This window comes from Sus scrofa, chromosome 2 (genome assembly GCF_000003025.6).
Source record: "Sus scrofa isolate TJ Tabasco breed Duroc chromosome 2, Sscrofa11.1, whole genome shotgun sequence".
Lineage (NCBI taxonomy): Eukaryota > Metazoa > Chordata > Mammalia > Artiodactyla > Suidae > Sus > Sus scrofa.
The window spans coordinates 60,939,735-60,960,557 of NC_010444.4; the positions used below are offsets into that span (position 1 = coordinate 60,939,735).

General features: G+C 46.0%; 1 protein-coding gene across 1 annotated transcript in view; it reads right to left on the reverse strand.

Annotated features, from left to right (window-relative positions):
* Positions 1 to 20,793, reverse strand: part of TMEM38A (transmembrane protein 38A) — a 31,485-nt gene extending 10,692 nt beyond the window's left edge. The window contains exon 1 of the mRNA XM_021083580.1: positions 20,575 to 20,793. Within this exon, the coding sequence (XP_020939239.1) occupies positions 20,575 to 20,698 (124 nt within the window). The 5' untranslated portion in view covers positions 20,699 to 20,793. The remainder of the gene's footprint in view (positions 1 to 20,574) is intronic.

The window sequence follows — 20,823 nt, forward strand, 5'->3', positions numbered from 1 at the left end:
TTTCAGTTCTTTGTAGCAATTGTGGAATTGCTGGATCAAATGGCAGTTCCATTTTTAATTTTTTCTTCTTACAGCCACACCTGTGGCATACAGACATTCCCAGGCTAGGAGTCAAATTGGAGCTGCCACTGAGGCCTACACCACAGCCATGGCAACGCCGGATTGGTGCCTCATGTGCAGCCCACACTGCAGCTTGTGGCAGTGCCAGAGCCTTAAGTCACTGAGCGAGGCCAGGGATTGTCCATCTTCATGCACACTATGTTGAGTTCTCAACCCACTGAGCCTCAACAGGCACTCCCATTTTTAATCTTTTGAGCAACCTCCATATCATCTTCCATCATAACCACCATTTTGCATTCCCACCAGCAGTGCACAAGGGTTTCAACTTCTCCACGTCCTTGGCAGCGCCTGTGGTTTTTCTGATTTTTAGGAATAGCTATCCTGATGGATATAAAGTGGTAGCTCATTGTAGTTTTGATCTGCATTCCCCTAATGATTAGTGACGTTGAGTACCTTTTCATGTGCCTATTGGTCATTCCTATATCTTCTCTGGAGAAATGTGTCTTCAAGTCCTTTGCGCCTTTTTTTAAAGAATTGGGTTGTCCTTCCAATTGAGTTGTGCTCTTGGGGAGAATGTTCATTTGCTAGGAAGAGAGTTTTGATTGGTTCCAGATGAAAGGAACATAAGAGATTTGAGGGACGGAGTTCCTGTTGTGGCTCAGTGGTAATGAACCCAACTAGTATCCATGAGGACACAAGTTCGATCCCTGGCCCCTTCAGTGGATTAAGGATCTGGCATTGCTGTGAGCTGTGGTGTAGGTCACAGATGCAGCTCGGGTCCTGTGGTACTGTGGCTGTGCTGTAGGCTGGTGGCTATAGCTCCAACTTGACCCCTATCCTGGGAATTTCCATATGCTGAAGGTTCGGCCCTAAACAGATGACAGAGAGAGAGAGATTTGCAGGATGTAGCTGAAGAACTCTGGAGCCCTGTCTTGGTGGGGGAATGCCATCAGGGCAGAGGGAAGTCACTAGGTACTGATGGGGACAGTGCAGGGCATGCCCATGTGTGCAGAAGCGTGCAAAAAGAGCAATGAGCAAAGAAAAAAAAAAGGAGTCCTTGAAGGTAGAATTATATAAACAAAGTGAGGGAGAGAGGGCACTCCAGGATAGCAGCATGGAAGGAACAAAGACACAAAGTCAAAAAATGGTCAAGCACAAATGCCACTTCCTCCAGGAAGCCTTCCTTGCTCTACTGAGCCAGTCACTCCCAACTTGGGGCTCCCACCACCCTATGAACTCAACCCAATTTTTGGTCTTGACATTTTATTTAAGTTTTCACATCGAATAATAGCAAGTGGACTAATGGTTGCTTAGGGCTAGAGGGGATGGGGGAGATGGGAAGGTAACAGCTAAAGGATCTGGGTTTCCTTTGGAGATAATAGTTGCACAATTCTGTGAATATACTAAAAACCAGTTAACAGGATGCTTTAAATGAGTGAATTGGGTGGTATATGAATTATATCTCCATAAAGCTGTTAAAAAATAGATAGGGAGTTTCCTGGTGGCTCAGTGGGCGAAGGATCTGGCAGTGCCACGTCTGTGTTTCAGGTCACTGCTGAGGCGCAGGTTGACTCCCTGGCCTGGAAACTTCCACATGCCATGGGCATGGCCAAAAATAAACAAACAAATGGATTACAAAGTGGAAAATGTAGCTTATTTCACAATTTCTGCAACTGAGGATACACACTCATAAATGATACTAAATTGAGTCTTCTAAACCCAAGGCAGGGAAATGTAAAAGAATGGCCTTACTTAGCAAACAGAAATAGGGACTCCATCCCTAATGAAGGTGGCTCAGTGCATTGGTCCCCAGCTTGCCTGTACATCAGCATTACCTGGGGAGTAAATGATCAATTTAGAAACACCTGACAACTGTGCCCCATCCCAGAATATCTCAATTGGTCAGTCTGCAATGTGGCTGGACTTGTGGATTTTTTGTGCAACAAAACTGAAAATCACACAGATAGGGAAATGGGCTAGCCCATGTCCTGTCATCCTGCAGCCCTGATGAACCAAGGCCTTCCATCCATGGCTGAGAAGATGGGCCCCCAAGGGCAGTGGTTTGCAAACCATGTTCCCATGTTCCTGGGAACCGTGAGGGCAAAGGAGAGACCAAGCAGGTAGGTTCTGGGTCCTCCCCATTGTTTCAACCAGAGCACAACTTCATTTACTGCTTCATTTCAGAATCTGGCAAAAGATTTGGTTTGAAAAGGAGAATCTGTTACCCAGGCAGTCCTGCATGCAAATGTTCATAGCTTTATTTGTAAACAACCTAAATGGCTTCAGTGGGTAAATAGATAAATCATAGTATGTCTGTATGATGGAATACTTAGAAATGAAAAAGAAACAAACCAGGGATACACAAAACAACCCGGACAGGTCTCCAGGGTGTTATGCACAGTGAAGACAGCCAATTGCAGTATGGAACCACACTGTATGGTTCCATTTATATAACATTCTCCAAGTGACAAAACCATAGTGATGAATGGCAGAGAGCTAATCAGAGGTTTCCAGGGGTTAGGGTTCAAAGGCAGATTTAACTATAGAGGGGCATTATCAGGTGGTTTCTTTCAGGTGCTAGAACCATTCTGTATTCTGATTGTGGTGGTAGTGACTCAAATTTACACATGTGATAAAATTCAAGGGACTACTTATTTATGCATTTATTTATTAGCCATGCCCACAGCATGAGGAAGTTCCCAGGCCAGGGATCAAACTTGCACCATAGCAGTGACAATGCCAGATCCTTAACCCATTGAGCCACCAGGGAACTCCCAGGACTATATTTTTTAAAGTGCATATAAAAACAGCCAAATAAAGTCTATAGTTAGTGTAAATGGTATTGTACTGATCATTTTCCATATTTTAATAATGAGCTACCATTAGGTAAGATGTCATTGGGGTAATTGGGTGAAGGGGACTGGGGAACTCTTTGTATCACTTTTGCCACTTCTTATGAGTCTTAAATTCTTTCAGGGTAAAAGGTATTTTAAAATCCTAAATTAAAATACAGGTGATGTGGGAGTTCCTGCTATGACGCAGTGCATTAAGAATCTGACTGCAGTGGCTGGGGACAATGCAGACGCACAAGTTCAATCCCCAGCCCAGTGACCTGGATTAAAGGATCTGGCTGTTGTTGCAGCTATGGTGCATGTCAAAGCTGCGGCTTGGATTCAGTCCCTGCAAGTTCCATATGCCATGGGTTTGGCTATAAAAAACTTATAAAATAAAATACATGTGGAGGGGTTCTAGTTCTTTAAAAATAATTTTATGGGAGTTCACCAGTGGTTAACGATCAAGATTTAGCACTTTTACTGCTGCAGCCTGGGTTCAATCCCCAGTCTGGGAACTGAGATCCCACATCAAGCTGCTGTACCCCACAGCACACCCCCTAAAAAAGTTCACAAAAAACACTACAGAGGAGTTCCCCTTGTGGCTCAGAAGGTTATGACCCCTACTAGTGTCCATGACGATTAAGGTTTGATCCCTGGCCTTGCTCAGGGGGTTAAAGATCCAGTGTTGCTGCAAGCTGCAGTGTAGATCACAGATGCAGCTTGGATCCCAAGTTGCTGTGGCTGTGGCGTAGGCCAGCAGCTGCAGCTCTGATTTGACCCCTAGCCTGGGGACTTCCATATGCTGCGGGTGATGCCCTAAAAAGCAAAAAACAATGAAACAAACAAAAACACTACAGATACAGGATTAATGTTTATTAGCCAAACTGTACAGTTTGTACTACCCACTTAAAGTCTTTAGAATATTTTTTAAAAGTTAGGTCCTATATTTATGCTAATATTGCCATAATCTTCTACAGTCACACCCCTGAGATGGAACCTGGGTGTTTCCTATGTTACAACTTATTTCATCATCTTAATTCTTCCCTCTCCAACTAGCTTCATTTTCCAGAGAATTAATTTAGGAAAAGTCATTAGACACAGCTACTTAGCTCTCACAGCCAGAGCTGGTACCAATGAGTCTTTTTTAAAAAAATTCTTTATTTTATTTTATTATTTTTTTTAGGGCCATGCCCGCGACATATGAGGGTTCCCAGGCTAGGGGTCCAATTGGAGCTGTAGCCGCCGGCCTACGCCACAGCCACAGCAACTCGGGATCCGAGCCTCGCCTGCAACCTTCACCACAGCTCATGGCAATGTCAGATCCTTAACCTACTGACCAAAGCCAGGGATCAAACCCACATCCCCATGGATACTAGTCAGGTTGGTTAACCACTGAGCCATGACAGGAACTCCTTTATTTTAAAATTTATTTTGTTGGTGTATAGTTGATTTATAATGTTGTGTTAATTTCTGTTATACATATATACATTATTTTTCATATTCTTTTCCATTATAGTTTAACACAAGCTATTGAATATAATTCCCTGTGCTATACAGTAGGACCTTGTTGTTTATCCATCCTAGATATAATAGTTTGTATCTGCTAATCCCAGATTCCCAATCCATCCCTCCCTGACTCCCCCCACCCTTGGCAACTACATGGCTGTTCTCCATGTCTGTGCGTCCGTTTCTGTTTCATAGATAAAGTCATTTGTGGCATATTTTAGATTCTACACATAAGTGAGAGCATATGATATTTGTCTTTCTCTTTCTAACTTAATATGATAATCTCTAGGTCCATCCTTGTTGCTGCAAAGGGCATTATTTTATTCCTTTTCATGGCTGAGCAGTATTCCCCAATGCCTCTCTTTCAACAATTTACTTAAATCCAGTGAAAATGCCACTCAATGTGGATCTGAAATAACAAGGTTACAGGAGTACTCATCATGGCTCAGGGGAATATGACTAGCATCCATGAGGATGCAGGTTCAATCCCTGGCCTCACTCAGTGGGTTAAGAATCCAGTGTTGCTGTGAACTGTGGTGTAGTTCGCAGATGTGGCTCAGATCCCGTGTTGCTGTGGCTGTGGTATAGACCAGCAGTTGTAGCTCTGATTCCACTCCTAGCCTGGGAAACTCCACATGCCGTGAGTGCGGCCCTAAAGAAAAAAAACAAAAACAAACAAAAAAAAAACCCAGTGTTACAATATGTGATCTATTAATCAAAAGATTAATAAAAAAATAATCAGTTCAGGTTTGGGAGGGCTGGGGCGAGGGGGAAGTTTCTGTATATACTATTGATACACTCAACACGTTGGTTTGATTTGACTTTAATCCTTGAGTGAGTACAGGGACCTTACCAGTCTTATCTGCTGCTGAACCCCCAGTGTGCTTGGCAGCTGTGTCTGACAACTGGTTCTAACACAGGGTAGTTACTCAATAAACAACTGTGAGTGAAAGAAATGTCCACATGGAGCTTACATTCTAGCAAATGGGGTCTGAACACTCCTAGGCACTGAGGTTGTATTGAGCACTTTCGGTTACGTTATAACAACAAACTCCCCTGCACCCTTTGTTTACTGAGTTACTTTAAAAAACTTTTTTTTTTTTTTTTTTTGGCTGCAACATATGGAAGTTTCCCCCGCCAGGGATCAAATTCAAGCAGCATCTCTGGCCTATGCCACAGCTTCAGCAATGTCAAATTGTTTCCACTGCACCATGACTGGAATTCCAGCAAAGTCAAATCCTTAACCCCCTGCACCATAGCAGGAACTCCCTGAGTTACTTTTTGTTTCTTGCTGTCATGTTTTAAAGTTTTATTGACCTATAATTGATTTACAAGGTTGTGATAATTTCTGCTGTACAACAAAGTGATTCAGTTATACATGCACACACATCTTTTCTCTTTCAGCTTCGTTTCCCACATAGACTATCGCAGAATATTGGGTAGAGTTCTCTGTGCTATTCAGCAGGTCCTGGTTGGCCAATCATTCCATACACATATGCAGTGTGCATATGCCAATCCCAAAACCCTAGTCCATCCCTCCCCCACCCAAACCCGTCCCCTTTGGTAACCATAACATTTTCAAAGTCCGTGAGTCTGTTTCTGTTCTGCAGATAAGGTCATTTGTATTATTTTCTTAGATTCCATATATAAGTGATGGCATATGATGTTTGTCTTTCACTATCTAACTTCACTTAGTATGATAAACTCTAGGTCCTTCCACGTTGCTGCAAATGGTATTACCTCATTTTTTATGGCTGAGTAATATTCCACTCTGTAAATGCACCACATCTTTTTTATTCATTCCTCTGCCAATGGACATTTAGCCATGCCTTGCTGTTGTAAGTAGTGCTTCAATGAACATTGTGGTGCATGTATTTTTTTGAGTTACTTAAAAAAAATTGAGTTACTATTGTATCTTCACACTGTCCTTAAGGCTTCAGCATCAGATCCCAGGCTTTCTACCACACGTAATGTAGGGATCAGTATCCCTACCCCCAGTTATGGGGGGGGGGATTAGAACTCCCCCTCCCCCAGGATTCATGTCCACCAGGACCTCAGAACGTAACCTCATTTGGAACATGCTCTTTGCAGATGTAATTAAGGTAAGGATCTCAAGATGAGGTCATCCTGGAACATCTCAGTATGTCCTGAATCTAATTAGATTGTTCCTTTTTTTCTTTTTTTCTCTCTCTCTCTTTAGGCAGAATCTTCGGCATATGGAAGTTCCTGGGCTAGGGGTCAAATTGGAGCTGCCACTACAGGCCTGTGCCACAGCCACAGCAACATGGGATCTGAGCCACATCTGTAACCTACACCACAGCTTGTGGCAAAGCTGAATCCTTAACCCACTGAGTGGGACCAGGGGTTGAACCCCCATCCTTATGGATACTAGTTGGGTTCTTAACCTACTGAGCCACAATGGGAACACCCAAAGAGAGTGTTCTTATAAGAGACAAAGAAGGAGACACACAGAGAAGAAGGTGTTGTGAGTTGAACTCATAAGACATATTGAAGTCCTAACCCCTGGTACCTGTAGATGTGACCTTATTTTTGGAAGTAGGGTCTCTGTGGATATAATTAAATTAAGATGAAATCATTAGCTGGGCCTTAATCCAATGTCTCTTCTTCCTTATAAGAAGAGGAGACAAATCACAGGGAAGATAAGGACTGGGTGTTGTCTGCTGTGGCTCAGGTTCTATCCTAGGCCCAGGAACTTGAAACAAACAAACAACAAAACCCCAAGAAGGCAGAGACTATAGTGAGGCAGCTGTAAGCCATGGAACTCCAAGGCCACTAGCCAACTCCAGCAGCTAGAAAGAGGCACAGAAAGATTCCTTCCTGGAACCATCAGAGAGAGCATGGCCCTGCTGACACCTTGATTTTGGATTTCTAGCTTCCAGAATTGCCAGGCAATATATTTCTGTTCAGAGCCACCTGGTTTGTGGTACTTTGCCACAACAGACAAAGGAAATTCATACAGAAGTTCAAGTGAAGACAGGCGTAGAGATTGCAGTGATGTGTGTACAGGCCAAGGAAGGCCAGAAGCCACCAGGAACCAGAAAAGAGGCATGGAAAGCTCCTCTCCTAGAGCCTCAAGAAGGAAACAACAAGCAGACACCTTGACTATGGCTTTCTTTCTTTCTTTTTTTTGGGGGGGGCCTTTTTAGGGTCACGCCCATGGCATATGGAATCTCCCAAGCCAAGGGGTGAATCAGAGCTGCAACTTCCAGCTTACACCAAAGCCACAACAACGAGGGATCTGAGCTGAATCTGTGACCTATACCACAACTCATGGCAAAATCAGATCCTTAACCCACTGAGCAAGGCCAGGGATTGAACCTGAGTTCTCATGGATACTGGTCAGTTTTGTTACTGCTGAAGCACAATGGGAACTCCCAGACATCTTGACTTTGGATTCTAGTCTCCAGACATATAAGAGAATAAATTTCTGTTTTTTTAAGCCACCCAGTTTGTGGTCATTGTTTACAGCGCCCTAGCAAACCAACATAGCAGCTGACAGATGAGGCAACAGAGTCTCCTCAAGGTCAATGGCTTACCCAAGATTGCCCATGCATTCGGTGAGTATTTTTGAGCTCTGACCATGTACCTGACTTCTTCTGGGCACCCAGGATGCAGCCATGAGCAAGAACTGGTTCAAACGTTACCTTTGTGGGGTTCATAGTTTAGTAGGGAGGCAACCTGGTTAAATAATAAACCTCATAAAGAAGAGACATATGGTGCTTTGGAAGGTCTAATCAGGGAAGTAGCTGAAGAGGTCAGACTTCATTTAGGAAGTAGTGCTTCAGCTGAGATCTTAACAATGAGCAGAGATTGCCTAAAGGATGGGGGTGGAGGAGCGAAGATGATCCAGGCAAAGGGAAAGCATGGAGAAGGTGGGGTCGGTAGGAGAGAAGAAATCTAAGAGCTAAAGGGCACTTGGTGCAAGATACATGGGTCAGCATGGGCTGGACATTCAGCAAAGCAAGCGGCCAAGCCTGGACCACAGAGAACCCACATCTTTTAACATGGCAGCCAAGCCTCTTTTCTGGGTCCGATGTCCAATGTTCTAAGCCCATGTTGGGGAAAGAAATTTAAGTCCACTCTACTCTTCTCAGATCAGTCAACCTCACGGAGATGTGGGGAGGAGAATTATCTGCACTCCCCCCACTCCCTGGGTATAGGAGCCCAAGTTTCCCTTGCACAGACACAGTGTGAGAAGATCAATAGGCATAACCAGCTTGGGGGCAATTTGGCAATAGTGAGGAAATTCAAAGCTGTTAGGTCATCAGTCCTAGCAATTCCTCTCCTCACTATTTTCCCTAAAGATGCTAGAGTATGTTGACAAAAGACATGGGAGGGGGTATTTCACTGCCACATGGTTACAACAGGAGAAAAGTAGAGTCTACGGTTTCTTAGTAAGGAGGGAAGTCACAGGAAATGGAGTATCACAGAGTAGCTATTTAAAAATGAACTAGAGGGAGTTCCCATCGTGGCTCAGTGGTTAACGAATCCGACTAGGAAGCATGAGGTTGCGGGTTCAATCCCTGGCCTCACTCAGTGGGTTAAGGATCCGGCGTTGCCGTGAGCTGTGGTGTAGGTCGCAGACGTGGCTCGGATCCCGCGTTGCTGTGGCTCTGGCATAGGCTGGCAGCTACATCTCCGATTCAACCTCTAGCCTGGGAACCTCCATATGCACGGGTGAGGCCCTAGAAAAATGCAAAAAGAGAAAAATAAATAAATAAATAATGAACTAGATCTTGGAGTTCCCATCAGGGCTTAGTGGTTAACGAACCCAATTAGTATCCATGAGGACACAGGTTCGATCCCTGGCAGGGTTAAGGATCTGTTGTTGCTGTGAGCTGTGGTATAGGCCCATGGCTACAGCTCCTATTGGACCCCTAGCCTGGGAACCTCTATATGCCGTGAATGTGGCCCTAGAAAGACATAAAAAAGGCAAAACAAAACAAAAATTGGCTTTTAAAAAAAAAAACCTAGATCTAGATCTAGGCTCCTCACTCTCAGCACTGCTGACATATGGGGCTGGATCATTCCTTCTCTGCTGAAGTGAGGGCCAATCTCTGCACTGCAGGATGTGTCAGCAGCATCCCTGGCCTCTACCCACTGGATGCTAGTAGCCCACCCCCACCCTGGTTGTGACAACCAAAAATGTTTCCAGATATATCCAAATATCCCCTGGGGATAAATTCCCTTCTAGTTGAGAACCTCTGCTCTAGAAGTTTCAAGACGAATAAATCCCAAAAGGTTACTGCTGAGTGAAAATGCTAGGCTGCAAAGTGATACATTTATGTATATTTTATGTATATATTTAAAACAACTCAAAATGCTCCAGGTAGTTCATAGATACATATATGGGGTGAAGTTATAAATACAGGCATGGAAGCAATACAGGCTGATTTTAGGGCAGTGGTCACATTTGGAGAGGGAGAGAGGGAAAGGGCTGGGATTGACTCTCTCTGTCACTATTGCTTTTTTTTTTTAGCCCTATTTCTTTAAGAAAAAAAAAACAGTCTGAAATAAATCTACATTCACATCTGGTAAATTTGGACATCCTGTGTGGCACAGCGGAAATGAATCTGTCTAGGAACCATGTGGTTGTGGGTTCGGTCCCTGACCTTGCTCAGTGGGTTAAGGATCTGGCATTGCCATGAGCCGTAATATAGGTTGCAGACATGGCTCGGATCTGGCATTGCCGTGGCATAGGCTGGCAGCTGTAGCTCTGATCTGACCCCTAGCCTGGGAACCTCCATATGCCACAGGTGTGGCCCTAAAAAAAAAAAAAAGCACACCTGGTAAATCTGTGTAGAGAGTATGGACATATCTCAGATAGCCATTCTGTATGTTTGAAATATTTAATCATCAAAACTAGAAAAAAAAAGGGTCTCTCTGAAAGCTGATAAGCAAGAAGGACTTGGGGTACTTCCTGCCTCATCACACTGGGCTCCACAGTCTGTACCAAGTCCCCTTGTGGATCCCTCATTGCCTGCTCCCTCTCTGATGGCTGTGGATGGGGGGCCAGGAACAGGAGGTCTCACAGCCTAGGATGGTCAGCAGGACATCATGCTGTCCTATGTACAAGACTCCATCAATAGATTCTGGAACTTATCTTATTTTTTTATTTTTTTGCCATACCCATGGCATGTGAAAGTTCCCAGATCAAACTTAAGCCACAGCAGCGACCTGAGCCCACTGCAGTGACAACACTGGATCCCTAACCTGCTGTGTCACCAGGGAATTCCGGTTCTGGAACACTCTTAAAAGTTCATGTTCAGGGCAGCACTATTCACAACTGCCAAAAGGTGGAAACAACCCAAACATCTATCAACAGATGAATGGATGAACAAAACGTGGTCCATCCATGCAATGGAACACTATTCAGCCTTAAAAAGAATGAAGTTCTGATACAGGTTACATGATGAATCTAGAAGACATGCTGCGTGAAAGAAGCCAGACACAAAAGGTTACATATTGCATGATTCCATTGATATGAAATGTCCAGAAAAGGAAAATCTACATAGGTAGAAAACAGATTAGCAGTTGCTGGGGGTGGGGGAGGGACGACTGGAGGATGAGAGAATGAGGAGTGAATGCTGATCAAGGCTTCCCTTTGAAGTGAGGAAAATGTTCTTGAACTTACATACATTACATATAGGTGGGATCATATAACATGGCCTTGTGCATCCAGCTTCTTTCACTTAGCACAACAGTTTCAAAGGTAATGTTCATTTTTCACTCCTGTATTGTATTCCATCATAGGACTACGTCACAGATTATTTACCCATTTGTTTTGTATATACTACATTTTATAATCAGGAAATATGAAAACTAAGAAAAGTTGTTTCAGAGTAAGTCAGGAACACACACCCTTACCGACTAACCACATGCTTTTGGACAAACCATTTTTCTTCTTTCTCCATCCCTTTCCTTTTGTCAGGTGGGAACTCTAATCCCTTCTTTGCCAAACTCCTAATAGGGGTTGGAGCATTTTTTTCCTTCTCACCCTGGAGTCACAGGCCCAAAGTTCATCTTCTCCCCACCCTCAAGGTTGTCCTGAGTCTCAGCACTTACCAAGTTCCTCCATTAAGAAGCCCAATGCCCTCTTCTCTCTTCTGGGGCATCTATTTAAAACACCGCCAGCTGAGAGTTAATCCTTCTGAGCAGCTGGTGGGTCCTGCAGGAGCCGAGCCAGGTGAGCAAGCCATGTTTTGCAGAAATGGATACCTCTGCCACTAAAAATAACCCCCAGAGGGTTGAATTCTTTCCAGGGTCTTTCTTGTGCCCTCTGGGACCATAAGGCCAGGGAGTAGGGGTTGGGGTGGGAGCCTGGGTTCTGCAGGAACAAAGTAGGTGTCTCACTAAGGATGAGGCCTAGTAAAGTCACATGCCTGTGTTTTAGCTCCACTCTGGTGTGGCTTTGGGTAAATGACAGCCCCCCCACCCCACCCCCAGCCTGTTTCTTCTGTTGTCAAAAGGAGAATGAGAGCACTCCCCTCACTGAGTTATACTGAGTCAATGCTGTGTGTATTATCATCAGTATAATTTTTAAAGAATGGGATTTAGTTGATTTACAATATTGTGTTAGTTTCAGGTGTAGAGCGAAGTGATTCAGTTACACATACAAGTGTGTGTGTGTATTCTTTCTTATTTTTTAGTTTTTTTCCTTTTTTTTTGTGTTTTGTCTTTTTAGGGCCCACCCAGGGCATATGGAGGTTCCTAGGCTAGGGGCCTAATTGGTGCTACAGCTGCCGGCCTATATGCCACAGCCACAGCAACCCACTGAGTGAGGTCAGGGGTCAAACCCGCAACCTCACAGTTCCTAGTCAGATTTGTTCCCACTGCGCCCCACAGGAACTCCGTTTTTTCCATTTTTTTAAAGTTGTATTGTCAGAGTCCCTGTTGTGGCTCAGTGGGTTATGAAACGGACTAGTATCCATCAGGACATGGGTTCGATCACTGGTCTCAGTGGCTTAAGGATCCAGGGTTGCTGTTAAGTTGTCTGTGGTGTAGGTTGCAGGTGTGGCTCAGATTCCCCATTGCTGTGGCTGTGGTGTAGGCAGGCAGCTGCAGCTCCGATTCCTCCCCTAGCCTGGGAGCTTCCATATGCCGAAGGTATGGCCCTAAAAAGCCAAAAAAAAAAAAAAAAATTTGTATTGTAGTTGATTTAACCATGTTGTGAAACTATCTGCGGTACCATGTATTCTTTAATTACAAGATATTGATTATAGCTCCCTGTGCTATAATCCCTTGTTGGTTACCTATTTCATATATACTAGTGTGTATCTATAACTCTCATACTCCTAATTTTTCGCTCCCCCCTTCCCCTTGGGTAACCACAATTTTGTTTTCTATGTCTGTGAGTTTCTTCTTTTTTTTCAGTGGCCATGGAAGTTTCCAGGCCAGGGACTGAATCCCAGCCAGAGCTGCCAGATCCTTTAACCTACTGTGTCCAGCAGGGGAAATCAAACTCGTACCTCCACAGTGACTCCAGCCACTGCAGTCAGATTCTTTTTGTGTGTGTGTGTGTGTGTGGTCTTCTTAGGGCTGCCCCCTGGGTATATGGAAGTTCCCAGGCTAGGGGTCAAATCAGAGCTGCAGTTGCCCGCCTATACCACAGCAACTCAGGATCGGAGCCAAGGCTTCTACCTACATCACAGGTCACAGCAACACCAGATCCTTAAGCCACTGAGCAAGGCCAGGGATCAAACGTACATCCTCATAGATACTAGTCAGATTCATTTCCGCTGAGCCATGAAGGGAACTCCTGCAGTCAGATTCTTAACCCATTGTTCCATGGCAGGAACTCCGATGTCTGTGAGCTTCTTATCCTTGTCATTATCCTCCCAGCAACCCTAGGACAGAAGGAGTCATCCATGGCCACAGATGGGAAGACTGAGGCTGGTGGGGACTGCCTTCCCCGAAGATCCACAGTGAGGCAGTGGCCAAGAAACTGTCCCCCTGGCTCTTTTTTTTTTTTTTTTTTTTTTTTCTTTTTCTTAGGGCCACACCCACAGCATACAGAGGTTCGCAGGCTAGGGGTCTAATCATAGCTGTTGCTGCCGGCCTACACCACAGCCACAGCAACACCAGATCCGAGCCGTGTCTGCGAACTACATCACCGTTCACAGCAACGCTGGATCCTTAACCCACTGAGTAAAACCAGGGATCAAACCTGCAACCTCATTGTTCCTAGTCAGATTCACTTCTGCTGTGCCACAACAGGAACTCCCCCAGCTCTTTTGCTTTGCGATGCTTCTTCTTGGTTTCTCTTGCTGGGTCCTGGGGCAGCACCAGGAAGCAGGAGAAAGTGGGTTTCAATTCCAGGTTTGCCACCAAAGCAATGCCTTCTCACTGGGTGAGCTTTGACTACTCACTCCTCTCCCCTTCCCTTAGTCATGTGTAGAATGGGGATGCTGTTGTTTAGAGTGACCAGTTGTCCCTTTTTGCCCTGGCTAGGGAGTTTCTGGGACAAGGGACTTTGGGTGCTTATCTTGGGCAAAGTGGGCAAGTTGGTTCATTTAAAAGGGCGCCTGCAAGGATGAAAAGAAATTGCTTAGGATTTAGCAATTATGTGAGAGTTATTTCTGGAACTGAACTGAAATGGAACTAAACTGAAATGGAAAGTACCTGTGAGTGCAAGTTTTAGTGGATGGGCTTATAAAAACCAGGTCCGCCTAAGAAAGATGGAGGAAGCTCCGATTGGAATCCTAGTCCTGACCTGTGACAGGCACCCCAACATTCCTTCTCCGGGGGTCAGTGTCCTGTCTGTGGATGGCAGGAAGTGCTAGAAGGTTCCCCGGGGCACTGTTAGCACTGCTGCCATTCTGTGCTATTTAGTCTGAGGTCCAAATATGGGAGGTGGGTTAACAGAGTCTCTCAGCGACTTTAAGACCGGTCATCCTCTCCCGAGCCTTTGTGGTCAGCTCTTGTTCTCAGTTCCCTGCCACCCCCCCATAAAATGGAGACGATGGCCCCTGACTCCAACCCTCAAAAAGCTTATGGTTTAAACTAGAGATCAAAGAACTGTTCTCTTTGACTCCCACAGCATTTTAAAAATGTTTAAGCTGCAACCAAGATATACTTCAGTAGGTGGAATATCCATAGCATGGAATATTATTCAGCACTAAGAAGAAGCTATAGGAGTTCCCTGGTGGTCTAGTGGGTTAAAGGAGCTGACATTGTCACAGTTGTGGCTTGGGTTCGATCCCTGGCCTGGGAACTTCCACATAATACGGGCATGGCCAAAAAAGAAAAAAAAGAAAGAAAGAAGGAAAGAAAGAAAAAAATCTATCAAGCCATGAAAAGACACAGAGAAGCCTTAAATACATATTGCTAAGTGAAAGAAGCCATTCTGAAAAGGCCACACACTATATGATTCCAACTGTATGATATTCTGGAAAAGGCAGAACTACAGAGGCAGTAAAAAAGAGCAGAGGTTATCAGGAGTTTGGGGAGGAATGGCGGGAGAGATGAATACACAGAGCTTGGGGGGTTTCTAGGTTACTGAAACTATTCTGTATGATACCATAATAATGGATATATGTCATTATACATTTGTCAAAATCCATAAAGTGTACAATACAAAGGAACTCATGTCAACTATAGACTTTAGCTGATAATGATGTTGGTAACACAGGATAATAATGGTAATATGACAATGACGATGTTGACAATAATGTTTGTTCATTGACTATAACAAATGTTCTGGTGCAGAATGTTGATGCTGGGGAATGCTCTGTGTGTGTGAGTGGATATATGAAAACTATTTTCAGCTTAATTTTACTGTAGGTCTAAAAATGCTCTAAAATTTATCTATTATTATTATTATTATTATTATTATTTTTTGTCTTTCTGTCTTTTCTAGGGCCGCACCCATGGCATCTGGAGATTCCCAGGCTAGGGGTCTAATCGGAGCTGTAGACTCCGGCCTACGCCAGAGCCACAGCAACACCAGATCTGAGCCGCCTCTGCAACCTACACCACAGTTCATGGAAACGCCAGATCCTTAACCCACTGAGGGAGGCCAGGGATGGAACCTGCAACCTCATGGTTCCTAGTTGGATTCGTTAACCACTGAGCCACGACAGGAACCCCTATCTATTAATTTTTAAAGAGAACAAACAGCCAACATATAAACACAAGGAGCTGCAAATCACATTTCAGTTTCTCTTGAAAAATGAGTTCTGGAGGTCCCGTCATGGCTCAGAGGAAAAGAATCTGACTAGGAACCATGAGGATGCAGGTTAGATCCCTGGCCTCGCTCAATGGGTTAAGGATCCAGCAGTGCCGTGAACTGTGGTGTGGGTCGCAGACTTGGCTCGGATCCTTCATTGCTGTGGCTGTGGTGTAGGCCAGCAGCTACAGCTGTGATTTGACCCCTGGCCTGGAAACCTCCATATACTGTGGGTGTGGCCCCAAAAAGAAAGAAAAAGAAAAAAGGAAAAATGCTGGTTCCAGCTCCAATCAGGTGGAAATGTGCATGGCTGGATCTCGCCTGGGGATGGGTCTCACCTGGCTATTTTTTTTTTCTTTTTAGGACCACACCCATAGCACATGGAAGTTCCCAGTCTAGGGGTCAAAGCAGAGCTACAGCTGCCAGGCCTACACCACAGCTATAGCAACACAGGATCTGAGCCGCCTCTGCAACCTACACCACAGCTCATGGCTTCACTGGATCCTTAACCCATTGAGCAAGGCCAGGAATCGAACACACATCCTCATGGATACTAGGGGGTTTGTTACCACTGAGCCACGATGGTAATTTTCAGTGATTCTTTTTTTACAGCTGTACCTGCAGCATATGGAATTTCCTGGCCTAGGGGTCGTATAAGAGCTGCAGCTGCAGGCCTGTGCCACAGCCATGGCAACACAATGTCTGGGGACATTTTTGGTTGTCACAACTGGGGTATGCTACTAGCATATATTGGGTTGAGGCCAGGGATGCTGTGAAACATCCTGAAATTCACAGGATGGCCCCAACCACTGAGAATGAGTTGGCTCTATCACTGGAGTTGAGGTTGGGAAACGCTGGTGTAGAGAGCCAGTTCTCACCTGGGGAACTTTAAAAAAATACAGATACTGGTACCACTCTCTGCGATTCTGATTGTACTGGTGAAGGAGCACTACCTGGACAATAAATCTTAAAAGCTTCCCATGTGAATCTAATGTTGTGACCATATTTGAGAACCACTGGTCTGGAAGGCTCTTTGCCTGGGTCAGGGCTTAAGGGAGACAGGATTGATTGCCACGCACTCATTCATCACTCATTCCTTCAGTCATGCAGCCAGCATCCATGACTTCCTCCCCTCTTCTTGCATAGAGCTGGGGGTCCTAGAAATGAGCCAGACCTAGCCCTCCCTGCCCTATTAAGGAGCTCTAGCCTCTTTTAGTCCTTCATTTCTCAAATGTTAGTGTGTTTACAGGGATCTTGTTCAAATGCAGATTCCGGGTGGGGAACCTGGCAGTCTGCATTTTTTTTTTTTTTTTCTTTTTTGGCCACCCCGAGGCATAGGGAGTTCCTGGGAATTCGGGAACTGAATTCAAGTAGGAGTTCTTTTTTTTTTTTTTTTTTTTGGTCTTTTTGTTGTTGTTGTTGCTATTTCTTGGGCCGCTCCGGGGGCATATTGGACCCCTAGCCATGGTTCCCAGGCTAGGGGTCCAATCGGAGCTGTAGCCACCAGCCTACGCCAGAGCCACAGCAACGCAGGATTCGAGCCGCGTCTGCAACCTACACCACAGCTCACGGCAACGCCGGATCGTTAACCCACTGAGCAAGGGCAGGGACAGAACCCACAACCTCATGGTTCCTAGTCGGATTCGTTAACCACTGCGCCACGACGGGAACTCCCTCAAGTAGGAGTTTTGACCTATGCCACAGCTGTAGCAACTCCAGATCCTTAACCCATTGCATTGGGCTGGGGATCGAACCCTTGTCCCTGCCGCTGCAAAGACACCATGGACCCTATTGCACCACAGCAGGAACTCCTGCATTCTGCATTTCTTAACTAGGGGCCACGATGCTGTTCATCTGAGGACCGTCGTTTGTGCTTCATCTTCATTTGGGATTCTCACTGAAAGCTTGACCCAGAAAATGCTTGCATCCCAGGAAATAAACTGCCCCATGCCTTACAAAAAAAAAAATTTTTTTTTTTGGTCTTTTTAAGGCTGTACCCTTGGCATATGGAGGTTCCCAGGCTAGGGGTCAAATCAGAGCTGTGGCCGCTAGCCTATGTCACAGCCACAGCAATGTGGGATCCAAACCCCGTCTGCAAACTATACCACAGTTCATGGCAATGCTGGATCCGTAACCCACTGAGTGAGGCCAGGGATTGAACCTGCATCCTCATGGTTACTAGTCAGATTTGTTTCCGCTAAGCCACAATGGGAACTCCACAATTAATTCTACTACTTCTCACAAGTGCCTTAAACCTCACTACTGACAAAGTTCTCAATAGCTCTTCACAATAGCCAGGAAAGGCAATCCAGGATTATTTTACTCATGAGGCCATTTCACAGGTGGCTCACTGAAGCTCATGTAAGCAAAGCAACCAGCCTGGTGTTGTACTCATTGCTAGAGGCAGAACTGACTCCCAATTTGAAGATTATTACTTCAAGCTAGGTTCACTCTCAAAATTCTTAATTTCTGAACAAGGGGCCCTGCAGATCCTGTAGCTGGTCCTGCATCAGCATATGGGTTCTAAGAAGAAAACTTCAGAAACACCAAACTGGGGGGTTAAAAGCTAAGTCCAATGCCTCCCTTTTCTTTTCTTTTCTTTTTTTTTTTTTTTTTCCTAGGGCCACTCCCATGGCATATGGAGGTTCCCAGGCTAGGGGTTGAATTGGAGCTGTAGCCATTGACCTACGCCAGAGCCGCAGCAATGCAGGATCCGAGCCACGTCTGCAACCTACACCACAGCTCATGGCAACGCAGGATCCTTAACCCACTGAGCAAGGCCAGGGATTGAACCCACAACCTCATGGTTCCTAGTTGGATTCATTAACCACTGCACCAGGACGGGAACTCCCAATGCCTCCCTTTTCTAAGGGGAGGCATGTACCCCAGAGCAATTGTAGTGATACTTGGGATAAAGCAGACCTGGTGTTTTGGGTTTTTTTCCACTTTTTTGGCCACCCCTTGGCATAAGTAGTTCCCAGGCCAGGGATCAGATCTGAGCCGCAATTGCAACCTGAGCCACAGCTGTGGCAACACTGGATCCTTAATCCACTGTGCTGGGCTGGGGATTGAACCTGCCCAGTGCTCCCAAAATGCCGAAGATCAGGTTGCGCCACAGCGGGAACTCCAGACCTGGGTTTGAATCCCAACACTGTCATCTACTTGGGACCACAGACTCATTGCATATGTATATTAGTTTAGCCTCTATTTCCGATTCCCCCAGTTATGAAAGGAGGGGGTTGAACATTGAATGGGGTAAAGGGATCTCAACCTTGATAGCATACAGCATCACTGGGGGGAGGGGAGCTTGAAGCAGGAGCATGCCAGGGTCCTATCCTAGATATTCTGATCCAGGTGGTCTGGAGCAGAGATGAGGTGGGGATTTAAGAGCCCCCAGGGGCCTCTAAGGTGCAGCTGGGGTTCAGAACCATTGAACAACCTTCAGGAACCTTCAGGCTTTGGTACTTCAAGTTCAGATGATTTACTCTGTGAGTCCAGCAGGAATGTCCCAATCCCTCCCACACCCTCCCAGCCAGCCCAGAGACCTCTTTCCTTCCAGAGAGTTGTGTTCTACATCTTTATGGGGCTTCTGCCCTCCACAATTTTAGATTTCCCAATGTGTATTAGGTTCTGTACTTGCCCAGGGGACTGGCCTGAGCCACCAGGAATTCATCTGTAGGAAATACAGCCCCGTGTCAGGCTAAGGCAATATAAAGCTTATTTTGCTTTGCAAAGCAACTGCTTTCCAGAAGAGCTTTTAAAGAAATAGGCTCTGGCATGTGGATGAACTAAAATAAAATGGAAAAAAAAAAAACACTTGGCAGGCAGAGTATGGTCCTATTTGCATAAGACATGTATTTCCATCCATAACTACAGAGGTATACATGCAGAGAAGAGAGGTCTGGAAAGGTGGCCACCATGTCAACTGTAATCATCTCTTTTTTCCTTTGGGCTTTTCAGTTTGATTTTTTTTTAATATATATGAGCGTCTATTTTTATCATCTTTTTAGAAAAACTATTTCCACTGAGAAGAGAATATAGGGGTAATTTACATTTAAACAGGGGAGAGGTTCACAAAATTTGGGGTAATGGGTCTTTTTTCTAAAGCTAAACCCTGTTGTCCTTCTAGTTTGCTGGTGTGCTAAAATTATTAAAATACTAGGAAAGGAAAAAAACCACTCCCTGAATCTTGTATAAAAATACAAGGCATTTTTAAGGAGGCCATCTGCCATCACAACCCTGGAAGCTGGGTCTTCCAGCGCAGCGATTCTCCTTGAGGGTCTGCAGCTGGTGGGAGGAGGCTGACCCCAAATCACCCTGCCCTAGGGCCAGTACTACTCAGTAAGTGCAAAGGATCCGGACCAGAGCTGGAGGAATTCCCGCCGGGCTCGGAGATCTAGCACAGCTTCGGCTCCATGGCCACAGCAGGGAGGGGGCACCGGTGTCACTTTCTCTGAGCCTGATCACAGCCCCCAGCACAGCCGGCCCTTATATAGACACTCAGCTGCCACTCCGGCTTCTCACGCCAAGGGCAAGGAGGGAGGTCACGGCTCCGGGCAGCCAGGACATCTGGCCCGGCCGAGAGCGCCAACCCCCGCCGGTGCCCTCACCACGACCTACGACCCTTGCCCAAGCACACGTGACCCTACCCAGCAGGACCCCAGACCTTCTCTCCTTGCTTCCTCCCCAGTACCTGCTCCCCCTCCTTTGAACAATCACTTTCCTTCCCTCTGGCTTGCATCAGCTTCCCTTCCCCCAGCCCCGCAATCCCAGGGGCTTCTCCCCTTGCCCTCCCTCCAGTCCCTACCCTCTTCCCGCTCCCGAATAGGAGAATCTCACGATCCCGGCACCTGCCTGCTCCCCCGAACCAGGCCCTGGGGCTGTCCCCTCCCCTCCACGATCCAGGCCTTTCTCTTCCTCCAGACCCCCAGGGTTTACCCCCGTCCCTTTAATGCCAGCCCTCTCCAGCCCCCAACCCAGGCTCACCTGGCTCATACTTGAGGTAGATAATGGAGACGATGAAATAGCTAAGGTCGAAGACAGGGAAGAGGGGCACCCGCGAGAAGCTGAGCGCCAGCTCGCCCAGGCTCAGCGCCGAGAGCAGCTCCATGGCGCCTGACGGGTCGCACCCCAGCCCCCGGCCGGGTGCGTCCAGCTGCCCGAGGCCCGGCGAATGCGCCCCGCTGCTGGACCCGCCCCCGCCCGCCAGGCACCGCCCCCAACCCGGCCCCCGCG